The 15,937-nt window shown below is 39.2% G+C and overlaps 1 protein-coding gene across 1 annotated transcript; it reads right to left on the minus strand.

Annotated features, from left to right (window-relative positions):
- Positions 1-1,341: 1,341 nt before the first annotated feature.
- Positions 1,342-13,481, minus strand: gps1 (G protein pathway suppressor 1). The gene is made up of 14 exons (XM_085453377.1): positions 13,317-13,481; positions 9,399-9,491; positions 8,965-9,146; positions 8,467-8,631; positions 8,081-8,216; positions 7,495-7,572; positions 7,312-7,372; positions 7,081-7,166; positions 6,719-6,813; positions 6,517-6,622; positions 3,577-3,657; positions 2,693-2,830; positions 2,473-2,607; positions 1,342-1,738 (listed from the first exon to the last, which is right to left on the minus strand). Exons 1-14 carry the CDS (start codon positions 13,347-13,349, stop codon positions 1,664-1,666), a joined length of 1,464 nt encoding a protein of 487 aa, XP_085309503.1. The 5' UTR covers positions 13,350-13,481; the 3' UTR covers positions 1,342-1,663.
- Positions 13,482-15,937: the final 2,456 nt, after the last annotated feature.

The following is a 15,937-nucleotide window of genomic DNA, read 5'->3' on the forward strand; positions in this document are numbered from 1 at the left end:
ATAAACAGTACATTTGCACACAGTGGGTTTGGTGCTGTGAGGAGCTCAGATGATCATGTGCCAACAGGTTTATTTTGCTCATAGTGAAAGGTAAGGAATGTCAGAAAAATTATGCATAGTTAATTGTAATCAAATATTGACTTGCTTCATTGCTGTTGTGCTTTTTTTAATGTAAACTCATGTTTTGCAAAAAAAAAAAAAAGTGTACGTGATGGAGGGAAATGGATATCTTTTTTGAATTCAGCACTCTAAAAAAAACCCCCCCAGAATTTACAAAAACTATCCCATGCAGCAGAAAAATGTTTTTTGCAGACCTATGTTACAACTTTCACTAATGTTTACATTAACTTGGATTGTGAAGTCAGGGTTGGTGTGGCTTCACTGCAGAGTCCATTTCTTATTAATGGGCTGCATGCTACAGGTATTTAAGGTGGCATTATTTAGACCATTGCTTAAAAGACCATGGCTATAACCTTAGTCTTAGCTAACTGTAGGCCAATCTCTAACCTTCCTTCTATCTCTAATTCTTGAAAGAGAAGTGGTAAAACAGCTAACTGATCATCTGTAGAGGAATGGTTTATTCAAAGAGTTTCAGTCAGGTTTCAGAACTCATCACAGAACAGAAACGTCATTAGTGAAAGTTACAAAAGATCTTCATGTGGCCTCTGACAGTGCTCGTCCTTGTAGACCTCAGTACAACACTGAATACTGTTGACAGTATTATTTTATTACAGAGATCAGAGCATGCCATGGGAGTTAAAGGTACAGAACTGCAGTCATTTGAACCATACCTAACAGAATATAATTTGTTCATGTAAACAGAGTCCTCTTCACACACAAAACTAATTGTGGAGCTTCACAGGGTTCTATGCTAGGACCAATTTGGTTTCACTTAGGCAGTACTATTAGAAAACATAGCATATATTTTCATTGCTATGTAGACGATCGCCAGCTCCATCTGTCAATGAAGCCCAAGGACATATGGCAATTAGTTCTTAAGAGACTAAATTCTGAAAAAAATTCAGATAAAACTGGTGTGCAAATTAGAAAAAACAGGAACCAAAGTTGTATTTTTGTTTTATTTTTTCACTTCGTTTCAGCAGACTGTCTCAAGCTAATTCAAGCTGAATTTCAGAGCTCATATACTGTCATTGAAATAGCAGTAAAAACCAACATAAATATATTCCCACGTACCAGGTTTACCCACCCACCCCAAAAAAAGCCCAAAAGACAAGGGACAACTGTGTCCTCACCAGCACAGTACTGGTGGAAAACAAATAGCTGTTGGTTGGATAATTCTTTGATAAAAACAGAAAGGGGCACAAATAAACAGACATTAGATGGGTTTGGATAGGTGTTTTTTTTTTATTTTAAAACTTTCTATTAATGAGGTCTCAAAGTGTAAGCAGGGCAAAGTGCATCTCCTACCAGTAACTTACAGCCTAAGTGCTGAGCTTTCATTCAAAACACATTTTCATCTGAATCTCCATGTCAGACAAACAAAAAGTTTGCTCCCTGTCACCTGACAGAAGAAGAGAAGTGGTTTTTATCTGTCTTTATGTTTCATCTCGTTTCTGCGTTCAGCTCACAGACGGTGGGTGGGGTGGTGTGTGTTGCAGAACAGTGAACCTTCCCCTTTGCGCTACAGCTGTTCACTTCTTCCTCACATGTTGGTGCTCATCCTGGTCTGACTGTTGGCTGGTGTGAGTTCACCCTGGCTGCCTTCTCTGGGTGGAGACTGAGAACAGGAGGAAACAAGTAAGGCACTACTCTTGTTCAACAGCATAGCTATAAACTCTGTAACATTGAATAACAGGTGAGGTTCAAAAAAGAAAGAAGACTTTAAAAATCTTATCAGAATATTAAAACCCCGAGTCCAACAACCATCAGGAGCTAGTCTTAGTTACTGCCAGCAATGTTGACCAAGTTCTTGCAAATGTGGTCGAGGAACCGAATGGCTGGTGGCAATGAGCCAGATACCCCGTACTCCTGAAGCACCCACTACAAGGATACTCCAAGGGCCTTGACGAACTCAGAGCAAGTCCCATCCGCCCCAGGTTCCCTGCCATTAAGGAGTTGTTTAACTACCTCAGTGATTCCATTGTGGAAGGCGTGTCAGTGGAATTAAGTATTCATTCACCAACCACCTCTATCCTTAGTTAAAGTCAGTAGCACTCTACCCGCACTATGTATCATGCCAGTAGATAACTGGTTTCTCCTCCTGAGTCACCCAATCCAATTTTAGAAACCCCCCTCTGTTAATATTAATACTGTAATCTGTACCGTTCATTAATTTACAATCAAATACATTTTAGATATGCCATTAAAAAGAAGCTCATCACCAAATCACACGAAATTTACTGTAGTCAGACTTGATAATAACCTCTATCGCAACACAAAGAACATTATGAACAACTGAAAAAGAAAAAAAAAATATTTCACTACAATGTGAAGAGAAGAAAATGTCTCTACCTTGACGTGAATCTGGTTGCGCAGCACAGCAGCACGGAGAATCATGGCTTTGGCTCGTCTCTGGAACTCTTTGCCCATATGAAGAGACTTCTCAAATGTGGTGCTCCTTTGGTCGACATCCCTCGCATACAGAATCTACGAGCAGGTCAGAGTCCCAGTTTGTCAGGGTTCAAACAACAAAGTACCTGTGGCAACGGTTTGATGTGTGCAGCGTTTTCACCTTGCTGTGGGAGTCGATACGTGCATTAATGAGACCCTCCAGTATGAGCTGGGTGAGCTCGTCCTCCAGAGCTGTTACTGTTGTGTTGAATGCCTGAGCCATCTTGGTCATGTCTGCTGACACGTAGGGGCTGAAATACTGGGAGGAGGAGAAAACAGAAAACCCACACACAAGAAAAATATCAGTGCTCAAAAACATGACACTTGAAAAAGTTAGTACAAAGTACAAAGATTTATAGTGATTACATTAGTTTGGTCAATCATCTTTCTCAGAAATGCCTGTGCATGTTAAACAGTATTACATGTATATGAGATGCTTCCTTGTAACCAACACTATCATCTTCATTTACAGATCACAACACTTCACTAGACCTGTCAGCAGCTGCAGTGCCATCGTGTTACCACAAGCCAAACACGCACAGCACAGTACTGCTGACTGGATTTAGGCAATCAAACTGTGAGACAACACTGCCACCATCAAGTCACAATAACTGCAGATGAAACAGATTCTCCCTAAGATTCATCCAGTACTTAGATATTCAGAAACTGCGTAAATCCATTAACAGTGACAGTCATTATGACAGACAAGTGAAACTAGTAAAACTTTCAAATACCTAATATTTTATGTGACTATTTGTTGTCTCAAATATACACATTCCCTTGTCTTTGCTTTGTTTTTTTGAAGCCAGTGATGGTAGGATGTAATGTGTTACTATCGGATAAAGGTGGCAGCACTACACCAATGCAGGGGGCAGATCTATCTTATGGAGGGGCTTCATCCTGCCACGGCTACTATTTATACACCCTGTTTTGTTCCCCCCCCCAAAGAATCAGCAGCAACTTGATTATCCTGTGCACGGTCAGTGTGTATGCAGTATGTCTCACCTGAATCAGGGCTCTGTTTCTGATCTGGCTGTACAGTGTCTTGACATGTGGTGCCAGGTACATGTCCAACAGGAGGTTATCCTGCAAGAAACAGCACAATCATATACTGCACTTTCTGTGTGTGTGCGCGCGCTCATATTATGCAACAGCGGGAGCACACACTCTCCTTTGACGCATGTGTAGTGTTACTTCAGGGGTGGGCAGTTCATTTTCTCTACTGGCCACATTAGAAAGTGAGGAGGCCACATCAACAAGCTGAACTCAGTTCTGGTCACTATTAATTTATGTTTCTCTTTTCTTTTTGGTCTTGAACAAATGTATTAAAGTCAGGTACAATGTCTGAGCCTTCCATTCTGCATCAGAGCTCTGAAATATACTCACCTCTCTCTTTAGAAGACTCAATTTTGGTTCTTAGGTTCCTACCCTTTAGTACTTTGAACAGGCAAAGCCAGCTGATAGCTGTGTAGTGGCCTACATCACCATGTGTTACATGTCTGTGACTCAGTGCTCTTACCCTGATAAAGTTAACTATTTGAAATGGACTGGTTCTTAGCAGTTTTCTACCCTACCTGAGTACTCAAAGCGCTTTATGACACATGCCTCATTCACCCACTCAAGTGCTTTCTAACATTCACCGTGCAATAGATGCATCGGAGAGCGACCTGGGGGTTAATATCCTGTTCTAGGGCTGTTCGATATAACGACATATATCGGATGACGATATAAAAACGTCTATCGTTTCATTTTACGCTATCGTTTGTTTCGTGGTGTCGCAAAATAAACTGTTTACGGCAATATTTTTTTCATCGTTTTGATGGTCACTGTAGTGGCTATATTAATTTCTTAAAGTTCTCTCTTTCTCTTATATTTAATATAACCACACTACGGACGGACAAGCGCCTGTTTTTAATGGGTTGTCGTTAGCAACAACGACGGTAACAGCATCGCGTGTCTGCTTGTTTATTTTCCACATAAACCTTTCACAATAAAGCTCAAGATCCTGTTGAGAATTTTCAAAATAAACTGAATCATGTGAGAAAGTATGCAGAGTATTGACGGATGAGAAGCAAAAAAAAAAAGAAAAAAGAAAGAGTCGTCAGGTGCTAAAGAATAAACCTTAGACTCAAACGTTAGAACAGGCTTTCCCCGCAGCACGCCGTGTAATAAATACTCACAAAGAAAACGGCGGCCGTTACAACTTATGTCTAAAAATGTGTAGTTTCATGCATCGGTTAAAACACTCAACTCCAGGTACACGACGCCCAGCTGGAAACACTTCACCTACCCGAGATTCACAGAATTTACAGAAAATATTAAATTTTTTGTGATTTATATCGTTATCGGGACGATAGATGTTTTATATCGGAATATACGATTTTGGTCATATCGCACAGCCCTATCCTGTTCAAAGATATCTGGTATGCCCTAGGTGTCAAACTCTGGCCCGCGGGCCAAATTTGGCCCGCAGCCTAATTACATTTGGCCCGCGAAGCCATACCAAATTACTATTAGAGCTGGCCTACTGGTATTATACAGCTAATATATATATTGTTTAGTATTAAGCTTTGCTTGTTCCATATTCAGTTTTTCAGCAAAACGTGTTTGAGTCCATAAGAAAAGATTCATTCTTATATCTGGAGGAAGATTTTTTTTTTCAATAAATATTAACGTTAGCCCGCGACTTTGTTCCATTTTGAATTTTGGCCCACTGTGTATTTGAGTTTGACACCCCTGTGGTATGCAGACAGAAGCAACCAGTGATTACAGGATTAGTAGCACGTTTAGATGACCTGCTTCACCTCATGAGCTACAGTTCCTCATCAACAACATGGTTAATTTTTAGCACTGATATACACAACACATCCTGTTGTTTTATACAGTGCAAAACTCAAATTATTTTCAGCTCCAAGTTCATTTTAAAGTTAATTAACAAAACTGAGTAACTGAGTTGCATAAATATCATAGCTCTCGTCCAGAACTAGGGTCTGCTTTGTTTTTCAACCACAGCTCCAGATTTCCTGCACTGTCCTCAGTCTATCTTGGAGAGGGGCCCATTCTCATATTCTTCCAAACACACTTTGATAAATTCAGAGAATGAGTTAGTGTTGTGTGTTTGTAGTGATAGTGTGATGAAGCCCTTTCAGTCTGTTGAACCTTTCTGGACAGTTATTTGCCTACAGGCAGATCACACCATTCAACTGCTTATTTGGAAGTACTGACATCTGCTGGTCATTCGATGTACAGCAGCCCTGCTGTGATAATAGATGTGGACCACATACCAGTGGATATGCAAACGTAATGATGTGTCAGTTGTAGAATAGCTATATGAAGTGCTGTATAATATACACACATACACCTCTAACCATCTGTGAGAAGATCTGTTATTATTGAGCGATAGCATATCAAAATGCTCCCAAACTGCTGATATTTTTTGCCTTTTTGGTGGCTCCATAATGTGCTTACAATCTCCTTCCAAGCTCATTATGATCCTCAGAATCACCTCAGATCCAGTTCATACAAAAATGTACTTCCCGTGTCTTTTCATCAGCTCAAACAGGGCCTCGTTTATCTTTGGTCAAGTGATATTCTGAGGAAAGATACGGGTCATGACACAGGCTTCCTCGGCTCTACACGGGCCTCAGGGCTTCAGTGTCAGACATAACAACACTACCTGCTAGCAAAGGTTCAGCTTTCCATTTCTAGTGAGTGAAGTTCTTGTATTTCTCTGAATGTTTAGTTTTGCAATGGAGACTCAAAATTCAATCCTTAAGCACAGTAATTTGTGCTACCAGAACTTGCATGATGTATACCTTTATACATTTGAATTCTAACCCACTGACCTCTTAAGGGCCAGTAAGGGACAACTAAAGGACCAGATGTGGCCCAGGACCCAAACAATGGCCAGTTTTTTGTTAGTTTAAAAACCTTTCATGCGCTAACCTTCATTTCATCCAGTAGCTTGAGACAGGATGCATATTTAGACTCGTAGAACTTGAAGATAATGTCACGAATTTGAGGTTCCAACTCTAAAAATAACTTAAAGGAGCTAGGAAGAAAAAAAACAGATACAAAGTATTAGCATGGATTGCTGTCCATCACTAGAACTGATTTCTATCCAAGAAATATTTGTACACCAGCCTACCTGCTGGAGATGACGTTGCGCTGAAGCTCCTGTCTGTCAAACGTGGCCAAAGCACACAAGCCCCCATACACAGCTACATTACTGGGCGACAGTAGCTGCAGGGAATACACATAATGATATTTCTCCCAGCAATTAGACTCATGCATAGATGCTCATATTATGTCCTACATTTTTAGGATCCAAACACACTGGTTGAGGTGTACATGTAACCATGTAAGTTACTAATACATGGTTACAAATGAAAGAGGATAGAAGACATGTGGGTGATATTCCTTTTTTTAAAATCTGAGATGCTAATGCTTTAGTGCAACACCCAGTGCAATGTTGCATGTTACATCTTCAGTTTTCATGTACGAGCTCACCTCTGGACAGTCACAGTGGTCAAAGGAAGCCTGCAGGAAGCACTTGGCAGCTGGCTTGTATTTTCGAGAGGCCAACTCGGCCAATCCTGATGTACCAACAAGCAAGATGAACAATATACTGGAAATCAGGTCACATTTTTCCAAACTTTATAAATACAAGACCAATCTTGGTTAACAGAAAGCAACCTCTTCAAAAATCACTCACACACACACACACACACACACACTCACCTGCAGCACACTTTAATTTGGTGAGGACAGCTTGATTTTGACTATCTCGCTCTCCTCTTTGCTTTTAGGGGGGGAGGAGAGCAAAAAGAAGAAATTTACTATAAATATTTTATTACTCTTCATAAAAGGCTGGACACAATATATAAAATAAAAGAGATGCTGAAGTATGTAAACTGTGCTCACCTCTGCAATTTCTGGTGTGGACTCTGCCTTATTGACGTAGCTCAGCACGTGCGACCAGTTCTGGAGGTAAACACTAACCTGTGAACGCACAATTTAAGTCACAAAGACTTTGTTTACTCACGTGCTTAATCAGACAACTCAATGTCTGTAAAAAACAAACAAACAAGCAAAAATAACCCAAAAGATTCTGTTGTGTGTAACAACTTTTCCAGGTTTTCGAATTCTGTTAATTGGCTGAAGTGCTATCTGTAGAAAACTACAGTGACACTGAAAGTGTCTTGGCACAATTCAGTCTAAGTTATATAGTTCCCAGTACGTATAGGTCTGTGTACTGGGTACTATAGCTGGGAGAAAGTCTGGAAGTGCTGACGTGCACACAGATTTCAGTAAAGTGAAACATCTTGGGCAAATACTCATATACTTTTCTGATGTGCAGAGTTTTGCCAGAACCAGGTTTCTAAGTTCAATATAAACTTCATCTCTCAATTGTAATAAGAATTGTGATAAGGCTAATAATCCCTGGACAATTGTGTCAATGGAAACAGTGACTGCAGCAGCAGAGCACTGTGCTTCCTTCCTGCTGTACCTTGATGACATTCAGACACATGTTAATGACATGCTTAGCACTGGTGCAGTAGTCTCTGGCTCGAGAGTAGCACTTCAGAGCATTACTGAGGTCACCACAGTCCAGATAATGGTCCCCCAGGTCATCATGGCCTCTCCTGGGGAGAAGGGATGGAAGGTGAGGAGACGGCAGACATCCACAAAAACAATGTTATCTGAAAATGACCAATCTGCTCATCAAAAAACTTTGACCCTCACTAGTTTTGTATATATTTATTATTGTTCCAGCAAAAAAGACTGAGACAGCACCTCTCCTTCTGCTTCTTAGCTGGATTACTGATCTTATTCAATGTTCAGTTGGTCTTAAGCTTAAACTTTAGATTAACAGTAATGCTTTTGCAACCACACCTGATGCTCTCTTTGATGGAGTTGCCCTTGTAGTTCTTAAGATCCGTATCTAGTTTCTCCAGTTTAAGCAGAGCCTTTTTTCTGGTCGATTCAGCCCAAGCTGAGTCCAGGGGAGGGGGAACAACCCCTCCTTCAGGAACTGTGTCTGGCACACCCTGCACTTCCCTATAGGTGGAGCCCAGGAGAAAGAAAGAAAAAGAAAGAAAAAAAAATCACACAGAAATATTTACAAATCTAGAAATTGAACAATTTGGAGGCTGGGAGTTAAGACTTTCCAAGCCTAATTTTAAATGCAGCAATGCGGTTTTGCTTATCCATAATGAAGCACATGTGATATACAACACCTAAGTTTTTGTTTGTACTGTTTGAATCATGCTGTTCTTTGCTACAACGCAGGATTTAAGGATTTAAGGAATTGGGAATGTCTTGTTAAAAAAAAAAAAGCAGCTCTGTCCAAAAGGAAGCACCCAATTGCTGGGAGAGGACTAGAAAGAATACCGTGTGGCCTCTGTGAGTTTGCGGTGAATCTCTTCGTAAGTGTCAACATTGAAGGTCCTCTGAACAAAGGTGAGCGCCATCTTCAGGGCCTCCACTCGGAGCTGAGGGCAGTGCTCAGCAATGAACTGCAGTCTCTCAATGCGCATTAATCCACTATAACTGGTCGCATACTGCTCCAGATCCTGCACAGACAAGGAGTGAAACATCTGTTCAAAAACATGTCAGAACTGCTTCGATTAAACAGTCAGGTAACACTTTCATCAGTGGATGATATAGCTCCGCATGTACAAGGATTTTAGCTAACTTTCGTTCATTCACACCCAGAACAGTTAACAGAAACAAGAATCAATTAGCAGCAGGAATCTGCGTCACATTAAACATTACAAATAAAATAAGAGATATTGGGATATATGTAACAGTTTGTGAGACAATACCAGTGTGGGGTTCTCCACAATATAGTTGGTGTCTGGAGCATTCTGCTGGTCCTCCTGGGGATCTGCATCAATCTGCATGGGCTCCACAGACCCCTTAGAAATAGATCACATACATAGTTTTGTTAGATTCAACAACAGACCTGATCTTGGGACTAGATAATGCGTAATTTACATCAGGAAGCCCTCTCTTCAAAGGGCTTTTCATCAGTAGTTCACTGGTGCTTAAACTCGTACTGGTAGTTTACTATGTCGGAGTAACTGTACAGGAAACAATGTCCTATAATGGATACGCAATATGTTCAGTAGAATAAGTGGGCACAGCCCCCGCCCTATTCCTTAATGCTTTTATGCCTTTATGTTGAAAATGCAAAACAGGCGCAGTGATTTATTGAAACATATGCAAACATAAGCTTTTCTTGGATGGCAGCAGTCTTTTGTTCCATTCTCTGTCAAGATGATACCACACTTTAATAATGTTGAGCTTTGGAGAGGACAACCCCTACATGACAGGAAAACACAGTGGAATGACTAAGGCGGAGCTTCCCAAAGTGCGGGGCCCGCCATTGCAAGGGGGGGGGGGGGGGGGGGGGGGGGGGATTTGAATAGTAAAAAAAATTAGAATAAAAATTAAAGGGAAAAAAGAATATAAAAGAATATAAACATAAGAATGAATAAAATATAATAAAATATATATAAACATAAGCAATGTAGCAGCCAAAACGCCTATTGCACAGTATTTCGACTATTGTCAGTCTATTGAACAGTGATTAGTTGTTATTTAGTGTTTATTTGTGCAAACACTACTGCTTATTTGTCCCCGCCCTCCTTTGTCCTCCTGTTTTCCTGCCCCCAACGAGGAGTTAAACAGTTTGATGGCGTGTGGGAAAAAGGAGTTTTTATGTCCTAGACATGGGGAGAAGCTAGCTGACGCTGAGCAGACTCCTTTGGTTATTTATGACCATGCAGAAGATGCCCAACACTGTCCATAATGTCTAGCAGTGTTTTTAGTGTCCTCTTCTCTGCCACTGTCACCAGAGTGTCCAGCTTCATGCCGACCACAGAGCCAGCCTTCCTTATTAGTTTGTCCAGCCTGGATGAGTCCGTCTTTGCTGTGCTGCTCCCCCAGCACACCACAATATAGAAGAGTACACCGGCAACAACCGAGGAAAGCCTCCTGTGGAAATACAGTCTGCTTTGGCCTTTTTTATACAGGTGTTGCATGTTGTATGACCAGTCCAGTTTGTAAGTGTACATTTTTCAGTTACAGCTACATTTTTCGCCAATCTTATGTTTTCTAAAAAGGTCTTGCATGGTTGAAAATCTGACCTTCTGCATTCATAATTATAACAACTTTGGTCGAATCAAATACCACACACTGAAATGCAGCATCTCTGTATCTCTCAAATCCTGTATCAGGTCTTTACTGGATTTATTCCCATTTCTTGAGGACATGACTTTCACACAATGTTCATCTCCTGTAGGTAGTTTTTATGCCAGACACATCTGTTGTCCAAGCAGCATTCCAAAATAAGCCAAATTTTGGCTAGTAACTCTTTGGGAAACACACCGTTTTTGCAAAACTACAATTTTATGCTTGTCAAATTATATTACAGAACAGGACAATTATTAGTCTCCCTATGAGTTTCTTTCTTCTTCTTTTTTTTAAATAACCTGAAGTGCTGTTGTCAACATTTCCAAACATCTTAGTTTTACTTTGGCTGCTTAGAGTATTTGACTTTGCACACAGAAATATGATGAAATATGAAAACAGTAGGGCCAAACTTTACAACTCTCTGATCTTAACAGCTAAATGTGAATCCTTTTTGCTGGATAACAGCCTGCAGTGATTTGTTTTCAACACACCTCCCAAGCAATCCCAGACCATTGTTCAATGGCAATTCTCTTAAGTGCCTCCAGCAGATTTTCAGTGATATTAAAGTCAAAAATTTGTGCAGGCCAGTCAGAGAAAATTAGTTGAGATTTAACAAGTCAAGATTTTGACTTGTTTGCGATTAATTTTGTTGTTGCAGGGTGGGGTCAAAATCTCCCCTGTGGCAACCAAAATGGTACTGAGGATCAAGTAATTTCCTGCGTATCAACATCAAGTATAAAATCCTAGTATCCCAACAACCCCTAGCTTCCAGTATGCATAGTTTTTGTTGAGCAAAATTCAATCTGGCTTGAAGATGTTTCGTCTGTAGAAGTGACATTTTTCTTGGTCTGCAACCTTAAAGTTCATTTCTTTGGAGTGTTCTACTGATTGTCTTCTTTGAGACTACAATTCCGGACTTGGCTAAATCATTCACTGGTATTGTTAGACAATCATTTTCTTTCCAGAGTCTTTTAAATCTTTGGCTTCCTACCTCACTATTCTTGTTCTGAACTTTGTAGCCAACTTTGAATTACTTGATGGTATTTCTCACTTTTTAACACTCGAAAACACTGATGATGTTGTATATCCATCTCCTGCTTCGAGAGCACCAACAACTATTTTTCTCAAATGTAAACTGTTTTCTTTTGTTTTTGGCATGACGCTTTCTCAAGTGACAGCTCAAACCCTTGCTGAGCTTAACTTGATTTTACAAGCTTTGAGCATTACAACATTACAGCACGTCATTGCACATCAGTGGTTTGGCTATGGCTCAATAAAAGGTTTTTATTATTGAGCTTCAGCTCACAAAGATAACTGCATAAAAGCTATTGAAACAATGTATTCATGTCCAGCTGTTGGACAGCTGATGCATTCTCTTTCCGGTAAGCAAAGAAATAATGTACCTTCATATAGCTTCCTGATTGACAGAGCTAACTCTAAACCTCAACTTAGTGACTGAAAAATTTGAGATACTCAAATTGAAATTTTAAGCTATTTTCTTACAATTGTGCCATTTTCTAGAAATCCTGACTTATTAACTGAAGATTTTGAAATACCCAGTTCAACATTATGAGTTATGAATAGCAAATGATTTGTGTTGTGGTTTTGTGGTTTTTTCCATTGCCATAAACAAGCTTACATGGGCCTGGCAGAGAACGAGACACAAATATCATGCTTAGGATGGACGGGTTCCTGATGTAAACAACAGGCATTTAACATTAGCTTGGCGCTAGCAAAGTGATACACTGAAAGATGGTATATACTGGAGTTTATTGACGTTGAAATTAAGCTATTCTTGACAACGGATACTTCTTACATATGTAATAATTGTGTTGTCTACTTATGGTGCTAGTAACTGCTATCCGGAGCGAACGAGCATGACAAGCTGCCAACAACAGGATATTAGGTATACTTCCGTTAGCTTAAGGCTACGACCATAAACACAACTGGTTCTTTAGTGTACTCCAAGTGCTGTGTTATACAAAGACTGAAACTTGCCATGTCTGTGGCTCACTTTAAAAGCCAACCGCGAGAGTCACGCGTCGTTTTATCATTTAGGTGCGTTAACACCAGCGCTGTAAATGTTGTTAGCTAACCGAGGCCTTCAGTCAACTGTAATCCTTGAGTTCTGCTCCACTTCATAAAGCTTCATATCAGTTTTACGTAGAAGGGCTTCAGGGAATGTGCATTTTAAGATGCTTCGTGACATTTTAAGGGCCACTCCTCATTTCGGCATATGGCATTGCACTAATCAGAAATTACCTCTAGATGTCTTACACATTAGCTGTTCCTTCGCTGTAAGTCTTTTAACATGTAAAAGAGATAAGTGGATTGTGTTTTACACACTTATGGTGCCTAGTACATGCCTATTAAACACAATAAACAACTACTGCGTAAGTGGTCTGTAATTGTGATTTTTAACCACGACAACCGTAACTACAAATTCAAAGCTAGCCTGCTAAACGCTAGCTAAGGTGGCAGAGTTTCCAGCAGTCTTTGCTACAAAAAAAAAACAAAAAACATTTTAAACAGCATTTTAAACTCACCTGAAAGTTAAACACTTGCACGGGCAAAGGCATCTTATGTTTGTCTCACTTAAGAATTGGTGTCTTTGAGGGGGTGGGATTGTAGCATGAAGACATAAATGTCTGGCGGACAGTTCAGCAACCAAGCCGGACTGGGTTGGATCTCCAACTACTGGTGGGAGGTGGGAACTGCAACGGTAACCAATTAATTAAGAGCAAGGAAACTGAAAAGAAAACATTGGTATAGAAAAATATTGAGATTGAAGAAAAATTAAACTGAAAAAGGAAAGGCTGACATTTAATGAACACAAATTTGTGTTTTACTTCTGTTGTTTTACATTTGCAGTTATTTTCCCTTTTTACTTTCACAATTGTTTTTTTTTTGCTTTTTTCTATCTGTTTTTCAGTTTAATCAATGACTGTTTTAATCATGTGTCGCTGTTTTGGCCAGTGGGGGAGGGGACTAAAGGCGGGTTTCTGCTGAGTCTTTACGGTAATTTGCATATAATTTGCATCCAGCAGACAATTAGCTAACTACCTTAACTGAACAACTTTGTAATGGATGTTACAAGTTAATTAAACTGAAAAATGGATTGAAATTGAAAAAATGGATGGAAGCTGAAAAATGGATTGAAGCTGAAAAAAAGATAGATTGAAACTGGAAAAAAAGTTGTAAGCGAAAACAAAAAAATTACAGTTTCAATTAATTGCTTTTCACTATCAATTTTTTTCAGTTTCAATACAAGATTTTTCAGTACATTTATTTCAGTTACAATTTTTTTTTTCAGTTTCAATATTTTTTTTGGTTTCATTTCAAGGTGGCATCGTTCTGACCCCATACTAACAAGGATCAAATATATTATGTGGGTTAAATAGCTGATTTTCCAATCCCTTCTATAAAGCTGCTATAAAAGGTGGAAATTAGTGAGTCAATCTAACCATTATCATTAAGATGAAAAAATGTCTACTAACCTCTAGATTTAGCCAGTCCATCATTATGGCTCACTCCAAGCTTTATCAAAGTTTTGCAAACGAACCAGTTTATGTTGCACTAAAATGCCTGGTTGTAAATAACACAACATTTGTATGTGCCAGCTTGTTTTCCAAGAAGCTTCAGAAAAACAAGCAAGAAAACGTGATTTATAGATTCAATATCTGATTTAAATGTTTACTGTGTAGGAACAGTTTATGTAATTGTTGTTTGAAATTAGTACTGAATGCTGTTCCAGATCTTTCCAGCCCACCTTAACCCTTGGGTTTCACATATGTGCACAATATAAATATGCAGCATATGTATCATTACTTAAGTAAAAAAAATATGCCATATGATGCTTCTTTTCAGCACATTTGACTGAGAGACAGTTGATAAAGAGTGGTCAGGCAGCTGTAGCACTTTGACTTTCATTTGTGATGGGTCAAACGATAAAGGACTCTCAGTGGGTGTATCAAAGCACAACTAGTGAAGCCCCGTATCAGCATGTGTATTGCTATAAGAAAAAATCACGTGACAGCTGTCGTTTCGTACACAACGATTTTTATAAAGTCATTGGTTGTACAGTGATGAGGTATGAAACTGTGTTTAAGAGCAAATTCGTGCTGAGAGTAGAAGAGGAGGAGACTATCTTTGGTGCTGTTTGTGACTTTACGTTTTAGGGTCATCATCACCGGAACCGCAGAGGAAAAGGACATTTTCTCCAGTCTGGGATCATTTAACACTGCCTCCACCCCTCACATACACTCCGACTGTTATAAGCGCGTATATATCCTAAAGCAAAACTAAACAAAACATTAACTTTGATTTCCTGTTCTCAACTTATGCATCCTTGTAAAAAGTATTTTTGTAAATTCTGCATTTGACAGACTATAGTCTATTATATCGTTTTGTTATAATTAAATTAATTGGAATACAGAGTTATCTTTCATTCAGTTAGCACTTTACCATCAGCTGGTTATGTAAACAGGACCATTCATCACTCATTTGGTGTCTAGATATCAGAATGATTGAGCAAAGTTCAGTCCTTCTCCACACTCTTTATAAACGCTGGCTGCAATCATTATTTAAATCCAGCAGTTGTCGCTGCAGCTAACAATGCAACAATGCACTCAAGGCGAGCACAACATGCTGTCTTGATTGTAGATGCTTTGTTTGTTTGTTTTTTTATTAGTTTTCCTTACACAATTCAGTCTTTGGCTAAGCTGATATTTGTTGGTATAAACATGTTATATTAAAATAAATAATAATACTAATGTTGGGAAATCATCCATTTCTACTTCTTTATAAATAAAATGCAAATGTGAACATTTTCTTCAGTTATCTCTCTTTAGATATATTTCTTTTCACAGGTCCATGCAGAAATGCATTAGGGAAATTAATTATTACATACAAGGCAACAAGATTTCAGTTAACATTTATTGTAAAATCTACTTTCTAAGGGAGGAAGAGGTCTTTGCCTTTGCAGGGTTGTTGTGACATTACCCTGTTGATGAGTTTAAAATGTGAATTTCATGTAACCTTTCACTTTGTTTTATGCGAAACTGGTCAACTGCATAATTTAAAAAGCATTAAAAAAAGAAATGTAAATTATGTATGTTGGTGTTATCAATCCTCATTTGGCTGAAATTCCATTATATGCATGATAAAA

This window comes from Copadichromis virginalis, linkage group LG4 (genome assembly GCF_057382275.1).
Source record: "Copadichromis virginalis isolate Kocher_CV1m ecotype Utaka linkage group LG4, C_Virginalis_male_GT1.1, whole genome shotgun sequence".
Taxonomy (NCBI): domain Eukaryota; kingdom Metazoa; phylum Chordata; class Actinopteri; order Cichliformes; family Cichlidae; genus Copadichromis; species Copadichromis virginalis.